This window comes from Anomaloglossus baeobatrachus, unplaced genomic scaffold, assembly GCF_048569485.1.
Source record: "Anomaloglossus baeobatrachus isolate aAnoBae1 unplaced genomic scaffold, aAnoBae1.hap1 Scaffold_302, whole genome shotgun sequence".
In the NCBI taxonomy this organism is placed as follows: Eukaryota; Metazoa; Chordata; class Amphibia; order Anura; family Aromobatidae; genus Anomaloglossus; species Anomaloglossus baeobatrachus.
In genome coordinates, this window is record NW_027442447.1 from 99,386 (window position 1) to 117,911 (window position 18,526).

At 42.4% G+C, this 18,526-nt stretch overlaps 1 protein-coding gene across 1 annotated transcript in view; it reads left to right on the plus strand.

Annotated features, from left to right (window-relative positions):
- The first annotated feature begins 694 nt into the window (after positions 1–694).
- Positions 695–18,526, plus strand: part of LOC142268471 (uncharacterized) — a 202,153-nt gene continuing 184,321 nt past the window's right edge. The window contains exons 1-3 of the mRNA XM_075332359.1: positions 695–839; positions 969–1,148; positions 1,230–1,353. Coding sequence (XP_075188474.1) covers positions 762–839; positions 969–1,148; positions 1,230–1,353 — 382 coding nt within the window. The 5' untranslated portion in view covers positions 695–761. The remainder of the gene's footprint in view (positions 840–968; positions 1,149–1,229; positions 1,354–18,526) is intronic.

The window sequence follows — 18,526 nt, forward strand, 5'->3', positions numbered from 1 at the left end:
ATTATATATCTAGTGTGCGGCTCTGCAGGTGGAGGTAGGTGCAGGGTATTATACATCTAGTGTGCGGCTCTGCAGGTGGAGGTAGGTGCAGGGTATTATATATCTAGTGTGCGGCTCTGCAGGTGGAGGTGTGTGGAGATTCCCCATTACTGGGGCAGGCGGCATTAACCCCTTCAGCTCTGAGACTTTCTTGGAGTTTTTCTCTCGCTGATTTCTATGAATTGTGAGGTTTTTGTTAATTTTCCTCTGATAGATACAGACACCCCAACTATGAGAGGCCGGAAGTGAGGAAACTCGTCTGCCCTCAGTCCTCGGCCCCTTTCTGCTCTCAGTCCTTGGCCCCTTTCTGCCCTCAGTCCTCGCCCCCTTTCTGCCCTCGGTCCTCGGCCCCTTTCTGCCCTCGGTCCTCGGCCCCTTTCTGCCCTCGGTGCTCGGCCCCTTTCTGCCCTCGGTCCTCGGCTCCTTTCTGCTCTCGGTCCTCGGCCCCTTTCTGCCCTCGGTCCTCGATCCCTTTTTGCCCTCGGTCCTCGGCCCCTTTCTACCCTCAGTCCTCGGCCCCTTTCTATCCTCACACAGTATAATGTTCCCCCAGAATGTTCTCCTGATTTGTTTCCCCTTATTATCTCTATTAATTGTATTATTACAGCGGATTCTTTATGATGTTACATCGTCATCTTCTCCCCATTCAGGTCCCTTCAATATTGGATCCTCTCAGTGGAGATCTTCTATAGAAGAGAATTCTCCTGATTGCCCCGTGAAGGATGGCTATGGACAGGGACAAGATGGCGGAGAGGATATTACACCTCACCCTAGAGATCCTCTTCCGGCTTACTGGAGAGGTGAGAGATTCTGATGACGTCACATTACATCATTCTTATCTATGGGAATAACAGATGGACAGAACTGGAGAGGTGAGGACTCTGGAAATGTCTGGAGTGAGATTTATTACTGTGTCTCTCCATAACCAGGATTACACAGTAGTGAAGAAGACCTCTAGTGAGCGCTGTCAGGCCCCTGTGTCTGAGGGATGGGGAAGACCCCTGAGTCCAATCACGGGGCCTCCACCTCACCCCCCGATACATGAGGACATCAATGACCAGAAGATCCTAGAACTCACCTACAAGATGATTGAGCTGCTGACTGGAGAGGTGACACTGCTGGGAATGCTGGGACATTATACAGTAATGCTATGAAGGGATCGGGGGTGACGGTATCATTGTATGTGTCAGGTTCCTATAAGGTGTCAGGACGTCACCGTCTATTTCTCCATGGAGGAGTGGGAGTATTTAGAAGGACACAAAGATCTGTACAAGGACGTCATGTTGGAGGATCCCCAGCCCCTCACATCACCAGGTAATAGACAGGACTAAATACACACGGCCTATAATTATCTGTATGTAAGGAATGAATTCAGTCCCTGTATGTGTCTCCTCCAGCTCTATCCAGTAAGAGGACAACACCAGAGAGATGTCCCCGTCCTCTTCTCCTACAGGACTGTAAACAAGAAGATCCCGATGTTCCTCAGGATCATCAGGTAGATGGAGAGAAGGTGCCATGAAATCTCCCTATGATGTGTAGACGGCTGTGAAGGTCTTGTGCTCAGTCTTGTTTTATCCTCCAGTATTATATGTGTTATACTTGTGTAATGAGAGCGGTGGAGATGGCAGGATTAGAGCTGATCATAGATGGGACTTCTCCATCTGTCTGTGACTTTTACAATATTTGTTTCAGGGGGAAGATCTGCCCCATATTAATACTACAGAGACATATGTGAGGGGTGATGAGCGGAGTAAAGAGGAGATTCCTACAGATAACCGGCCAGGTGAGTAGTGACCACTAAATGCAGAGAAGTCACAGATTCTTCTCAGTCACCGGCTGTGGCTGCTTTATCAGGGTTGTAGTCCGGCCATATCAAATGGTCACCATTTTGCTGCTAGACCACCACATGCTCCTCCACCCAAGCTGCCCAGATTTCCTATCTGCAAAGCCAAATGACAGCGTACGTAGAATGTGCAGACAACTTAGAAAATCATGGGAAGAAGAATCTAATCAGTATGGTGGACCCCTAAGAGAAAGCGGAGGGTAATGATGCTGGTGACGTCCTAGATTCTTAGTTTGGTGCCGTGTTCTCCAGGTGAATAAAGATTGATTGCTCTCAGTGGGAGAAACAAAATAATAATCTTGTAGTTGATGAAGAGACCTCAGTAGACTGGAAAACTTGCTTTGTAATATCATTTATTATATTTTTATTCGCCATTAATAAGTATCATAAATACAAGATTCCTATTGTTTCTCACATTTAGAACAATGAATCCATCTTCCTAGTATTTTGGCATCTTATTGATGGATCTTTCTTCTGTCCCTTCTGCTGAATGTGCTGATAGGGTTGAATTATCCCATAGAGGGTACAGCCGGGCAGCCCACCCACGTGATTTCCACAATATAATTAGAATGAAAAAAAGGAAAGTAATTAACACAAAGATCTGATATTTTTACCTTCAAGAGCCTGAAAGATATTTTGTTTGTTTAGAATTCCACAAATGTTCACTATAAAAAAAACTTGTACTCAAGCATCAAAAATCAAAAACTCTGTTTTTAGTCACAGTAAGTGAAGGTGCAAATCAAAAATTCCCCAAGAGGTGTAGGCAGAACCACCAAAACGAAAATAGTGATACAACCAAAATATATGAATAAAATATCACATTTTTATTGAAAATTACATAAAAAAAGAAATAGCACCCCCCGAGCAAGTTACTTGCAGACGAAACATACGTCGGGGTCAGCAGCTTGCAGAATATTTTGACCATCTACTAAGGTATTCATTTAATACCCACTTGCTATTATATCATTGCGCTTATTTTACGATTGTCCCTTAGACCTTACATATGTTGATATTCACAGTGTATTTTGGGGATTCTTTTTGCACTGGCACACTTAATACAGTTTCAGTTCTCCATAGGCCCTGTATTTTACTATTCCATGCACTATATTGTTTTTTCATAGTATTATATATGGTTTTACTTGTACTGTCCCCTGTATTGCTGCTATTAGGGTGTATCCCTGTCCTGATTTTATATTCTTTGCATGACTGTTTTTTTTATGTACTTTTCAATAAAAATTTGATATTTTATTTATATATTTTAGTTCTGTCACTATTGTACTGGAGCATGTCTAATATGTCTTCAGGAATCGCATCATTCAGAAAATATTGGTCCCTACAATAGTCTGGATTGCCGAGAGCCCCCGAGCCACATACTGTAATTACTCCAGATGTGGCACCTCTAGTTACTAAATCACTGACGGTGAAGGCTGTCGGGGTGGAGGGCGGTCATTTTAGTAAATATGTTATTTTCTATAGTCACAGTTATCTCTATAGTGGTTGTAACAGAGAAAGGGGAGCCAGCATGATCTGAAATCCATGCATCATGTAAAAATTGCTAATTCACGGATTTTTTCCAACTGTACTATAATAAAATGAGATTTTTAGCAAATAACTGATCAATTTTTTGAGCTACCCCTGCCAACGTCACAGCAAATCTCAATAGGGGGGTTCTACTCTATATTATGTATTTAATTTCCGCCTTTATCAATGGTTGCTGTCTGGCACTGGGAAGGTCAGTTCTGATATAGTCCTGGTATGTGTAGAGCTTGCTCCACCTGCTGGGACCTGGGCTGCCCTTTATCCATTATTACCTCTTTTGCAACATGGAAGCGGCTATATACAGGTTACAGGTATGTGTGCTCCATTAGGTTCTGCTTTTAATTTTATCTAGGAGGCCGCATGGCACATGAAATACATAATATAGTGTAGGATCCCCCTATTGAGCTTTGCCGTGACGTGGCAGGTGTGGCTCAAAAAATTGATCAATTATTTGCTAAAAATCTCATTTTTTTATTATAGTACAGTTGGAATAAATCCGTGAATTAGCACTTTTTATATGATGCATGCCATTTTGAGATCGGGCTGGCTCCCCTCCCTCTATAGTAGTTAGTACCAAAGCCGCTCTTATTTCATGCCTTTCCACTGCAGCCAGTTTTCTGCTCCTATCCAGGCCCCATTTCTCCAATCTGACATCTGTCACTTTACATGATAACACCTTTGTAATGCTGAATCTGATCCCAGTGTTTCTGAGATTTTTTTTTCTGTGGCATATTCTACTTTATCTTAGCTGTAATGTAAGATTCATTTGTTTTGCATTTATTTAAAAACAACTGAAATTCTCCAAAAATGTAAAAGAATTAGAAGTGATCAAACATTGCATTTGATGCTCTTAAAACAAATAGTGAAGCCACAACATATAGTCAGTAAATAGCATTTACCATATTCTGCTTTAGACTAAATGACTCTGGAAATTAGCATGGAGTGGATGTTGCAGAGTGAAAATTGCAAATCTACCATTTTAGTGGCCAACACATAGTGCCCGGCTTGTTCTCCACAAGACAAACTGTGAATATTTATGTGGGTTCTTCCCTGTGGCAATGCCATACATGTGGATGGTAACAGTGTCTGGGTACACGGCAAGGCTGAGAAGCATCGAGGATATTTGGCTCTGGGATTTGCTGGATTGGATTAGGAAGCCATATCTCTTTATCAAGAGTCTTTCAGCTACAACCATTGTGGAACCCTCCATTTTTCCACTGACAGAGAAGCAGTTTGGTATCATTTTATGCTACAAAATATTATTTGATGGCTTATTATTCCAATATATGAGAAGCAAAATGAATATAGAGGGTTGAACATCATGGCCTACTGGTTCCTGCTCTGAGGACTAATGTGAGATTGTAAATGGTTTTCTTGTATAAATACCATATTTTTTGGACTATAAGACGCACTTTTTTTCCCCCCAAATGTTGGGGGATAGTGGGGGGTGCGTCTTATGGTCTGAATGTAGGGCATGGCTGCTGGGAATGAGGGTGCTGTGATGGAGCGGGTCATCGGGGGCACGAGCAGGCAGCAGCAGCGTCTGCCGTGACCACGTGGGCCCGCTCCTTACATATGCACGCCCATCCTCCCGCCCATCTCTCAGCGCTTAAGCCGGTGCTGACAGGTGGGCGGGGTAATGGGCGAGAGGTGCGCGCATAGTAAAGAGCCGGCCGTGATCACCCCTGGCAACTACAGCCTGGAGTGATCATGTGCGGCTGTATTCACTGCCCTCCGCGCGTCATCATCAGCACGAGGTGCAGTGAATCAGTGTACTCACCGTTCCCCTGCAGCACCACGATGTCCTCCTGTCTGCTGACAGCGCTGTGGGAGCCGGCCACAATCCCTGCAGCATCGCGATGTCCTCCTGTCTGCCGGCCGCGCTGTGTGGAGACTAGCGGTGCTCACCGCGATGACGTCATCGCTGTGCGCACGTGTCCCCACAGCCGCGCCGGCACAGACAGGAGGACATCTCGATGCTGCAGGAATCGTGGCCGGCTCCCACAGCACTGCCGGCACAGACAGGAGGAGGAGCGATGCTGCGTGGAGCGAGGAAAGGGGAGTATGAACGTTTATTTTTTTTTCTGTGTGCCACAGGATGCAGGACATATAGCAGGATGATGGGGGTATACCAGGAGGATGATGGGGGGTATATGAGCAGGATGATGGGGAATATATGAGCAGGATGATGGCGGATATATGAGCAGGATGATTGGGGGTATATGAGCAGGATGATGGCGTATATAGCAGGATGATGGGGGGTATATTAGCAGGATGATGGCGTATATAGCAGTATGGGAGCACATACCAGGATAGGGGCACATACCAGGATGGCAGTATATAGCAAGATGGGGCTATACCAGTATGAGGGACATATATATATATACAAGGCAGGAGGATCATTACCAGGATGGGGTACCCTAGTAGAGAATTTGGGGACATTACCCCCATAACAGTGGCAGCAGCAGATTATCGCCCCATAACAGTGTGTCATGACCACATTTTTTGCGTAAAATTTTATTTTCCTATTTTCCTCCTCTAAAACCAGGGTGCGTCTTATGGTCTGGTGCGTCTTATAGTCCGAAAAATACGGTAATTACAATTTATATAACTTGTAATTTCTTTAGCTATGTTATACACACGTGTGCGAGCGAGAGTGACCCACTGGGCCACAGCACTGAATCAACCAGAAAGTGCATAACTAAGCAACTACCTCATCTTCAGTAGAGCCTCTGATGATGAGGATAGGTTTGTGCTGGTCAGAAGGCTTGCAAACGGGTGTCCACTGACATAGCCACTGATCAGGATCGGGTCTTTTTGTTCCCATTGATGGACGTTCTCTTGCTGCATACCTGCGAGCTGAGGAGTTCTGGAGATAGTGGGAGCCATGGCCTGGGCAAACTGTTATGCTTGCCGGTGCAAATGGGAGTGGGCCCACTGGACCGCAGTATCGTCTCAACCAGGAGGGGTGTATCTAAGCGGCTACCTCAGCTTCACTAGAGCCTTTGATGGTGAGATTAGGCTTTTGTTGGAAGGTAGATGCCAGGTGCTACTCCGGGGAGTCCTGGTACTGCAGCAGCGGGGATTGGATACTGACAGTCACTGATGTGGTTGGGTGCAGATTTGACATCTGGCCTAAGCAGATTTGACAGCTGAAACGACAGGTACAGCAGATACGGCAGGCACAGCTGATATAGATACATGCAGCATATTTCCTGGGCACAGCGGATACCAGGATACAGACACCTGTTCGAAAACACAGCATAAGGCTATGTGCGCACGTTGTGTTTTTTACCGTGTTTTTGTGGTGTGTTTTTGAGCTTAAAACTGCATGACTTTGCTTCCCCAGCAAAGTCTATGACTTTTTCTTTTTGCTGTCCGCAACCTGCTTTTTTTAAGCCGTGTTTTTAAGGTGAAAAAACACCTGAATATGTCAATTCTTTTCTGCGTTTTCCACCCATGCAATGCATTGGAAAAATGCAGCAAAACGCAGTGATCAAAAACGCAGCAAAACACAGCCAAAAACGCAATAAAAAACGCAGCGTTTTTACCGATGCGTTTTTGCCGCGGGTGCGTTTTTTTTGTGTTTTTTGTTTCCAGAAACGCAGCGTTTTCCCTTTCGCCCATGACAGCACCACCTGAGAGATAGGTTCCGCCCACATCAGGACAGGAAACCCACTGATAAAAAGGCGGTACCTCTCCTCCACATCAGTTTGGTTTCCTGTCCTGATGGAAACTAATGTCTATTGATCATATATGCAGGGCCGCCACTTGGTCCTCTTCCTCAACCTTTTTCTGTCACTATAGACTTGACTTGTTCTCCACGGCCGACCCTTCTTGGTAGACGGGTATTACAGGCGGTGGTCCCTCCCTAAGGTGATTGGTCTCTAGAATCTCTCAGGTGGTGCTGTCATGGGCGAAAGGGAAAAATCTTAATTACTTACCAGTAATGGGATTTTCAGAAGCCCATGACAGCACCCTTAGTTCCCCCCCATTCACTGGTTATGGGCACCCTTCGGGGAGTGTTAGAGTTAATGGTGTATTCCTTTGGTGGTGGTGTGATTAACATTTTTGTTTGTGTTTTGTTGGTCCTCTCTGGCTCTGTAAACCTACTGATGTGGAGGAGAGGTACCGCCTTTTTATCAGTGGGTTTCCTGTCCTGATGTGGGCGGAACCTATCTCTCAGGTGGTGCTGTCATGGGCTTCTGAAAATCCCATTTCTGGTAAGTAATTAAGATTTTTTGAGATATGCAAAAACATCAGCATGCGCATATAGCCTAAGACTCAGCAAATAGAACAGAAACTGACAACTAGCAACCCGTATCTAAGGATAGACCACGTTGCCCAAGCACCTCTCATAGAGGGAGGATGCTTTAAATTCCTAGTGCCTCTTAGACATAAGTTGAGAGGCTGGGTTAGGGTACACTGACCCTTTAGTAAGAGGAGCACAAATGATTTAAGCACACTCCCAGGAGACCTGCCTGGCATATTGTAGGTCCTGAAAGACTGTGGCAGGGACTGTGGACATGGAAGCCACCATTGGACGGCCGGGAAGGTAAAACTGCGGGGATGCCAGTAACGGCATTACAAGCTATTTTATAAATTTATATCCTTAACTTTGAATATATTATTAAAAATAATTTTTGTTCTTGGCAGATGTCTGTACGAGGAGATTAGAGGCACAACTGACATCTTCAATTTTTAAATCAGCTGACCTTGATATCACACAAGATATAACTGAAGTGAATGCCTCTATTCCAGATACACCATCATCCCTTCACAGCAAAGATCTATCATTTGATTCTTTTAAACAAGTCCAATCTTCTGATTTATCACAGTCTATTAAGAAAAATAAAAGTCACAAAAGAGGCATTACAAATCAAAGTGCTCTTACAGCAAAGAAGCTGTTTTCAACTTCAGAATATGGAAAAATCCATAAAAAAAATCACAGAGGGGAGAAAAGATTTTCTTCAGAGTCTGTTATGTTCCAGAGAACTCACACAGAAAAGAAGCCATATTTATGTTCAGAATGTGGGAAATGTTTTAACCTAAAATCACATCTTGTTACACATCAGAGAACTCACACAGGGGAAAAGCCTTTTTCATGTTCAGAATGTGGGAAATGTTTTGCACTTAAATCACATCTTGTTAGACACCAGAGAACTCACACAGGGGAGAAGCCATTTTCATGTGCAGAATGTGGGACATGTTTTGTACGTAAATCCAATCTTATTATGCATCAGAGAACTCACACAGGAGAGAAACCTTTTTCATGTTCAGAATGTGGGAAACGTTTTGCAGTTCAATCAACTCTTGCTAAACACAAAAGAATTCACACAGGGGAGAAACCCTTTTCATGTTCAGAATGCGGGAAACGTTTTGCAGGTCAATCAACTCTTGCTAAACACAAAAGAATTCACACAGGGGAGAAACCCTTTTCATGTTCAGAATGCGGGAAATATTTTGCAAATAAATCAAATTTTGTTATACATCATAGAAATCACACACAGGTGAAGCCATTTTCATGTTCAGAATGTGAGAAATGTTTTGCAGATCAATAAAATTTTGCTAAACACCAAAGACATCATACAGGGGCGAAACCCTTGTGATTAGAATGAAGGAAATACTTTACACAAGTGCATCATTTTAAACATCACAAAACTCACAATGGTTGAAGCCATTATCATACCTAGAAGGTGAGAAATGGTTTAATTGGAATTTATAATTTGTTTACCACTAAAAAAAATTCACATGGGGAGAAATCATATTCAGTCTTGCTCATCATTATTGACACCCAAGAAGTTGAAGTACATAATGTGGAATATCTCCTGAAAAAAATAAATCAAGTGAAACAGCTTATTTGTATAGAGCACTCATGTTAAATACAAAAGAGAAAATGATAAACAACAATTTAAAACATAAAACAATGGGAAGGAAAAGTTAAAAAACATAAAGCTGTTGTGACACTGGTATTGGCACCCTTTACATTAACTTAGTATGGAAACACATTTTGACTCACATGTGGTGAATTTCAAATGAGAATCACCTGTGATAAATTGTCAGTGCCCATGTGACATGAATTAGCCAATGAATAATGACTTTAGTATTTTAAAAAGCCACATATTAGGCCCTGTTCTTTTCTCACAATGGTGAAGACAAAGGAGCTGTCTGAGGACATCAAAACTGCTATTAATTGCAAACACAAGACTTCCAAAGGGTGTAAGGCCATCTCCAAAGACCTTGGTATCCCAGTTTCAACAGTGTGCAATGTTATTAAGAAGATTGCCAAGCATGAAACCATCAAGAGCATCCCTGGGCATGGGGAAGAGAGGAAAATTTACAAGAGATGTATTTGAAGGTTGGTGCAAATAGAGGAAAAACCACCTTGTCAAACATTCAAAGACCTGAAGGACAACTTGGAACATTCTGGGATAATGGTTTCAACAAGTACCATACGCCACATACTAAACCACGCAGAGCTTTTTGGGCAAGGCCAAGGAAGGAACCATTGCTGAAGAAAAAACATTAAAAGGAAAGACTGATCTTTGCCAAAAGTATATTGAGAAACTGCACTCCTTCCGGGAAAATGTTCTGTGGACATATGATACAAAAAGAGACCTTTTAGGCATTGCAAAGCAACAGTTTGTTTGTAGATGGTGCAATGAAGCTTTTAAGGAAAATAACACCCTAACAACCTCTAAGCATGGTGGAGGATCCATAATGCTATGGTGTTGCTTTGCTGCGTCTAGTACTGGAGGCCTTGACCGTATCACAGGAATCATGAACTCACAGAATTATCAAGAAATTTTAGAGCAAAATGTGCTACTGAGTGTAAAAAAACTTGGGTCCTCCAGCAAGACAATGACCAAACAGCACACATTCAAAAGTATACAGGAATGGTTGAAAAAGAAAAAATAGACTTTTAAAATGGCCAGCAATGAGTCCTGACCTCAATCCCATTGAAAATCTTTGGGGTGAGCTGAAATCTGCCATTGGGAGAAAGAACCCTGCAAACATTCAAGAGCTTGGCCAAACTATAAGGGAAGAGTGCGAGAAAATACCAGAGGAGAGGTGCAAGAAGCTTATAGATGGCTACAAGGAACGTTTGGAGGCTCATCAATGCCAAAGGGTGTGCAACCAAGTATTAATTAGGGGTGCAACCAAGTATTAATTAGGGGTGTAACCAAGTATTAATTAGGGGTGTAACCAAGTATTAATTAGGGGTGTAACCAAGTATTAATTAGGGGTGCAACAAAGTATTAATTAGGGGTGCAACCAAGTATTAATTAGAGGTGTAGCCAAGTATTAATTAGGGGCTTTTATTGTTGCACATGCTGTTTATTCTGTTTCTTCTTTGAAATTGCAACATGTAAGTGACAATGTTTTATTGTTGTATTACTTTTTGGACCACTAATTAAAAAATCCTGAGGATATAACTTTAGTACAATTCCATTTATTTCTAAAGATATTGTGCAGTGTATGAAGAAAATGAAAAGCTGCCAATAATGGTGAGCAGCAGTATATATGGCAAACTGAAGAAGAAAACACAGAAGAGACAACGTAAAGACAAGAAAGTAAAGAAGAAAGGGAAAGCACGCTAGAAGTTACATTAGAATTATAATATATACAGTTACTAATAGACGTCTGTTTTCTAAAAATCAAATAAAAAATAATATTCCATGTGCATTGAGCATTTCACATTGTTATATATTTATATATTCACTATATGTACAGGTGTACAGTAACCTTCCCCCCAAAATACCCAACATTCCTCCTCCTTCTTCTTCCTAACTCCCAATCTCAGTGATCTGCCATTCATTACAGTTACTTTCAGCGCACAATCTCCATGTCTGAACAATGTCTGTAACTTCTCTATACTACAATAATAAACATGTTCATATTACACATTACTATTTCCATCTACCATCCATTCCTTCTTTGTGGGAGCATCTGCTGTGATCGAGTTTCTATAATCACTTTCTGATAAGTTTAGTAGTTTTTTCCTCATCATTGGGAACTGACTCCCTTCTCTATTCCCCAATACACATATTATAGGTTCTAAGGGGACTTTGATTGTAAATACTTACTGAATTATCCCAATAACCTGACACCCAAACATTTTTTTCCAATAAAGTTTGAGTATCTAAACGAATGTTCCTCATTTCTTCTTCCTCCATTTCCTTTTTGCTGGAGCAGAGGTCGCCCAACCTGTTCCCTCATTATGGCAGTAAATATCTTGTATACAATACTCTTATTGCTGCAATTTCTCACTAAGAAAGTTTGAACTATTAACTATTTTTCCCCCAAAAGTACTGTATATCCATTTTAACTCCTATAAAGGCCACGTCTCACTAAGCGACATCGCTGCTGAGTCACGTTTTTTGTGACGCAACAGCGATCTTGCTAGCGATGTCGCTGTGTGTGACATCCAGCAACGACCTGGCCCCTGCTGTGAGGTCGCCGGTCGTTGCTGAATGTCCTGGACCATTTTTTGGTCGTTGCTCTCCCGCTGTGAAGCACACATCACTGTGTTTGACAGCGAGAGAGCAACGATCTGAATGTGCAGGGAGCCGGCTTCTGCAAACGCTGGTAACCAAGGTACACATTGGGTAACCAAGCAAAGCGCTTTGCTTGGTTACCTGATATTTACCTTGGTTACCAGCGTCCGCAGCTTCTAGAAGCCGGCTCCCTGCTCCTTGCACACATAGCCAAGGTACTCATCGGGTAACTATAAGCAAAGCGCTTTGCTTAGTAACCCGATGTGTACTATGGTTACCAATCACAGCGTCATTACACAGGTCGCTGGTGGCTGATTTCTGATCGCTGTGGAGATCTGCCTGATTGACAGCTCACCAGCGACCATGTAGCGACGCTCCAGCGATCCCTGCCAGGTCAGATCGCTCGTGAGATCGCTGGAGCGTCGCTAAGTGTAACGGTACCTTAAGGCCTGACATAACAATTTAAGCTTATCTTCTGGGTTTTGTTTTGTTTTTATTTAGAAAATATGAACTTTTCGTCCTTTTCTTTCCTTTCCTCGGCTGTTTATTTCTCCACACGAGGACCTTGATTACATTTTCTATGATTTTAAATTCTTTTTTAAAATCCAAATTTTGCCTTGAGTGTACAACAAAAATGGTGGGATGAAGTATCATATTAATGATTTATTTTTTGAACAAAAATTACAGTAAAATACCCCTCTTCCATTTCCACGTTTTCCCAATCTGTAATGCTTGTGTAAGATTATCTATACAGAGACGTCATGTACAGAAATATTAGGGCTACAACAACATCACAGTTGATACATAAGAATAACGCTGTCTCCATAGCTCTTTATACAGTGACTTATAGATCAGACAAGCTCCTCATATTTAGGCAGTTTCTATGTTACTCAGACGCTTTTTATATGAATAAGATGAGTGAGTCTCATTATACCAAGTAGAGAAGCTCCAGGGACAAAGACCCCGCCTCGTACTGACACGCTGGAAGCCCGAAGTCTCCAGCCCCGGGTCCAGAGTCTCTCATTTTTGGCTCCAGCTTTTCTTTTAGAATAAATCCCCTTCTCATAGCATCCTGTAGTAATGACTTTGTTAATCACATTTTGTCGGAGGGTCGTCTGAATCCATCTAAATGTTATCAATTTATGTGTAAGAAACAATAATCGTCCTACCGCAGTTTTCCCACGTGTGTCTGTGGCGCCCCTGCGGCTTCAGGCGTCACAGAGTACTGCACCTCCCTCAGGGTGTAGTACCTATCCTGGGTCTAACAAAGGTCGATGCTGGTTACACCACAAAAACACACACTTACGCAGTAGGTTGCCCTCCCCAATGGGGACTGGGCCAGGGTCGAGTCAAAGTAGGGGTCACTACAGCGGTTGGGTTTATAGGACGCCACTGCACCAGGTGCTCCCCGGATCCACTGAACTGGGACCCAGGGTCAGGGATAGGCAACCATCAGGGGAAGTTAGGAGCACACGGGAGGGAAACAGGTTGACCTAGTGAGAGTAGTGAACCAGCCGGTGGCAGCGCATAGGGGCAACAGCTTCCTGAACCGACAACACATGCAATGGGGAGTGTAGCTGCAGACACAGAGCTGAGCGGACGTGCTGGACAGCAGCTCCGTGAGCCAAGGAGTCTACACACGGTTGCTGGGGTGAAGCAGGCGGCTGCTTCCACAGGACCGACTCTTCTGGGTACAGACCTCAGGGCAGATATAATTTAAGTTATCTACCAATTCTGCAATCGTCGCAAGAACCACCTTAAAAGCCACCAGACCTGTCTCATTTTCCTGGAGCCAAATATCACATAGGATCCGGGGCCGAAGTCTTCGGCCGGCCCCACATCGGAACCGCGCTATCAGCATACAAGACGGGATACTTAACTGACACCGGGATCCCCAAGTGCTTCACGCCTCGGGGATCCGATACTTAGCGCATCACCGGCTGTGACACTGATATCAACCTTCTACAGATCCAGAATCGACTGGAGCCCATTGTGGCAGGAATCGGTACTCTGGGGCAGCACTAAGACAAACTGTGAGTAAAAGATCTGGAACCAAAGCCCCTGCCTCTGCCTCTCATTTTGCCGGCGCTAAGCGCTGCGTCGCCAACGGGGACTACCACCACTACCGTCCCTGTCCTCCATCATCCTCTTGGGGTGATCCCGCTGCGCCTGCAGGGAGTGACACCATCCCGGCTGCAACCCTCACCATCAGCCCTGAAGAGCAGCACTTGCAGCGGCAGCCCTTCCCTGGCTGCGTACCACAGGTGGCGTCATGATCATCTAGAGACTTTCCTCACCCGTGACCCCCATCCTCCACCAACTACCGCCTCCATCCTTCCTACCACCCTCCCTTTCTGTACACCTTGGGGAAACGGAACTGGGCCAGGCCACCCCGTGATGACTCAGAGGATCTGCACCACCGGCCCAGGTTAAAAACACCTGCCCCGTGGGGTGCTGCATGTCCAGTGTAAGTTCTATATTCCCTTATATAAAACTTTGGTATCTCCGACCAAATCTGCTGATTATGATTTTACAATTGTAATAACTTTACTCCAAAAAAGTATTTATACTCCGCAGCCTGTGTATAAGATCCGCAGCCTGTCTATAAGATCCGCAGCCTGTGTATAAGATCAGCAGCTTCCGCACATTTGACCTCTGTACGTATGCCGACCTTGTGGAGGAACAGAGGGGTCATATATCCCCTATGGATAATTTATAGTTCTGACAGTCTACAATGTCCACTAGGGATATAGATCTGACCCCTTCAAGGATCCTTGTCCATTGTTGGTCAGTAACGGTCCAATGTCCCTTTCCCATTTACACATAATAACAAGAGGATCATTTTCCACATATTTGGATAGCGGCACTTTATAAAGTCCAGAAATCTCACCAGACGTTCTCCGTGCATTAGATTTTGTGCTCAGCATCATGTCTGACCGCTGTCCAAGTTCTTTAATTGTATTTTGTGTAATAAACGCTTTTTACTGGATCAGACCTGAATATATCGATAACAACATCTATGAAGAGGATAAATTCTTCTAATTGCTGAAACGAGCAGAAATCATTATTGGACAATAGGCGGCTGAGTCTCGTAATACCTGATGAAATCCATTTCTCACACCCATCTAGATGTAGGGATTCAGGAAGGGTCGGATTGTTCCCCACAGATGTATAAAAAGTGCGACCTTTATCTCCTCAGGGTTTTATTTTAGAACACATTCAACCTTTTCACGACGTATGATGTACTGGGTAGAGATAGATGAAGTCAGGTTCATCTCTGCCATCTGCCACTGGCAGCGATCGCTGCACATGTCAGCTGATTTGAACAGCTGACATGTGCGGGTATGAGGCACGAGTCGATTCGCTACCCTGTTATGCCTGTTAACCCCTTACAGCACGCTGTATATGCTTGCCATGGTAAACATTCACATACACGGCGCCATTAGAAGTCACGTAATGTGATCACGTGGATCCGATGGTTGCCATGGTAGCACAGGGTCATGTGATGACTCCTGTAGCTATCATGGGTCAGTTCCTTTTACAGCCGGCAGAGGGGAGAGCAGCTTTTGTGCAGATCAGAGCAATGCTGCTCTGATCTACAAGAAACAATCAGCGATCAGACAGCTGATCATTACAGTCTTCTAGGGGGACTAGTAAAATAAAAAAAATATAAAAAATAAAAAAAAAGTTTTAAAAAATTAAAAAAAAATAAAAAAAATAAAAGTTCTAATCACCCCCTATTCGCCCCATTGAAAATTAAAGGGTTAAAAAAATAAAAAACATACACATATTTGGTTTCGCCGCGTTCAGAAATGCCCGATCTATCAAAATATAAAATCAATTAATCTGATCGGTAAACGGTGTAGTGGCAAAATAATTCTAAATGACAAAATCACATTTGCGCAAATTTTACACAAAATGTGATAAAAGGCGATAAAAACTGCGCTTCGGCGCAAAAATGATATTGTTAAAAACATAAGCTCAAGATGCAAAAAATAAGCCGTCACTGAGACATAGATCCCGAAAAATGAGAACGCTATGGATCATGGAAAATGGCGCAAGAAGTGCACCTTTTTTGGGACAAATGTCTGAAGTTTTTTTAACCCCTAAGATAAAAATAAACCTATACATGTTTGGTGTCTACAAACTCGTACCGACCTGAGGCATCACACCGACACATCAGTTTTACCATATAGTGAATACTGCATGATTGTTTTTGGGATAGTTTATTTGCAATCTCAATTTTTTTGCCCTTGGAGATTTTTGCTGCTTTCCAGTACATTATATAGTAAAACTTACGGTTTCATTTAAAAGTAGAACTTGATCCACAAAAAATAACCCCTTATATGGCAAGATTGACAGAAAAATGAAAAAGTTACGGCTCTCGGAAGAAGGGGAGCAAAAAAATAGCGGTGAAGGGGTTAAACACAATTTCTTTCACACAATGATTTTTTCTTTACACTTTTGTAACGACCGTTGCAGGTTGAAGTCTCCAAAGGAAAAGGAGGCAGAAGAAATATCTCAGAAGGTATAAATATATGACATACAAATATATCATACAAAGGTTATGTATTGTGCACATATATACACCCAGAATAAATGAAGGAAAGGTAGAAGCAGCGTGCAACATATACAGCAGTAATAGGATGCAAGTTATGGAGACATATGTGTATAAGTATCCACTAAGTATTAGAGTATGTATAGAGTATCCAGGAGAAATAGAGAGGAGCGTACAATAATACTAATGTAAAGAGTCCATAGATGTAGATATAACCATACATTGCAGCAAAGAACAGGGAGATATCCCTAATCTATATGGGGCCATAGTAATAATCCCTTTAGTAACACTTATCATGTAAGGCAGAGTGATAGTTGTGTTTCACCGCACCCTAACGAGCGTTTCACCCTTTTTTTTTTTTTTTTTGGTTTGCATTTTTTTTATTAACATATTAAAAAAAGAAATACAAGGAATAAGGGAGGAATTAGGGAAAGGGAAAACAGGAATAGACATAAAGGAAAAAAGGAAAAACCAACAGTTAAGTGTCGCCTTTATGGCCAATGCTTCAAAAGTATTACCATCAAACGTTTTGTCACCAACTTACTTGGAACAACAAAAACAATAATATACATGAGAAATAATAATCATTACATGTCAGGAGGCTAAGTTATATGCAGACTAGGCATAAATGTTTCCGCCCATAAAGACCATCTCAATTTGTATCTCAAAGAGTTCTTTTCTTTCAATGCAAAACTATACTCGTATGAATTATGTGATGATATCCATTCAATAATTTCTATTATGGAAGGTGCCTCTACCTGTCTCCATTTTGAAGCAATAAGATGTTTTATCACGAGTAGAATATAGCAAATTATGTGTCTGCATGGGTCTTTAAACTCTTCTATACCAATTAACAATAGTGCCAGTTGGGGGGAGAGAATGAAACTGTGATGTAACTTTATTTATTAGATCACACACATCTTCCCACATCTTTTTTAAAGCTGGACAACTCCAAAAAATATGCAAAATAGACCCATTTTCTCCACACTCTCTCCAGTACGAAGGAGAGTTAGATACGGACATTTTGTGTAGCTTTTGAGGAGTAAAATACCAGCGTGAAAGCACCTTAAAGTAAGTTTCTTGCAACGTGGCGCAGGAAGTGTTAGATAATGTTAAATTCAATGATTTTTGCCACTGTTCCAATTGAAAAGTCTGGTTTCACCCTTTCTTTGTTAAAGGGTTGTGTCAAAAAAAGGGAATTGGTTTGGTATACGTAAACCTGCTAGTGGCCAGCAACCGATTATCAGTGGAAGCGTCATAAGGGTAAGTCACATGGCCGGCAGCCAAATAGTGGAAGTGTCATGAGGGTACATTTTTGAAAAATGGGAAAAGGAAATAAGTTCCATAAAAACAAAAAAACATTTCAAAGAGATCGCAATAACTATGAAACTCATAAGGTCTTCTGATGGCAACACCCCCCCATCTAGAAGTTCATCCATAGCGTCACTTCTCTTGAAAGTGGATCATCTAAAATTGACATCAGAATAAGGACAGACAAACTGATGTGATTACAACAAGATCAGTTGGGAAACATAAACACCATGTTGGAGCGACCTGTCTTCAGAAGATTAGACTGGAAGCCCATCTCCAGGTAGTAAACCTTTCCATGCATATATTACCTGCACCTCAGATCAGCTTTTTCTCTAAAGGTCTGACATTCTCTCCTTCCAAAACCTTAGACACGTTCACAGCCATAACAGATGTCCATTCTTTCCACAGAAAATTGCTTTTAAAGAGGAGCCACTAGAAGTCTGAGAGTAATGAAATCGTCAATACAACTCAAGAGAAAGAACCAGTAACCATTTTGGAGTCTCTCCTGTTAGAACAATCAGACTCCTAGCGGGTAAATATTTTGCAAATCACCTATATAAAAAAGAAAAAGTTCCTATCTCTATCTATACATTAATTAGACAGGAGGTGCACAAAACGTAATTTCAGAGTAACACATTTCAAATTAACCTTTTAATTTCCAGAACGGGTTTATGGACAGCAATAGTACAATGAAAAAATATTTTCTCTAATGCCTATATATACGCCACCTGAGTAAAT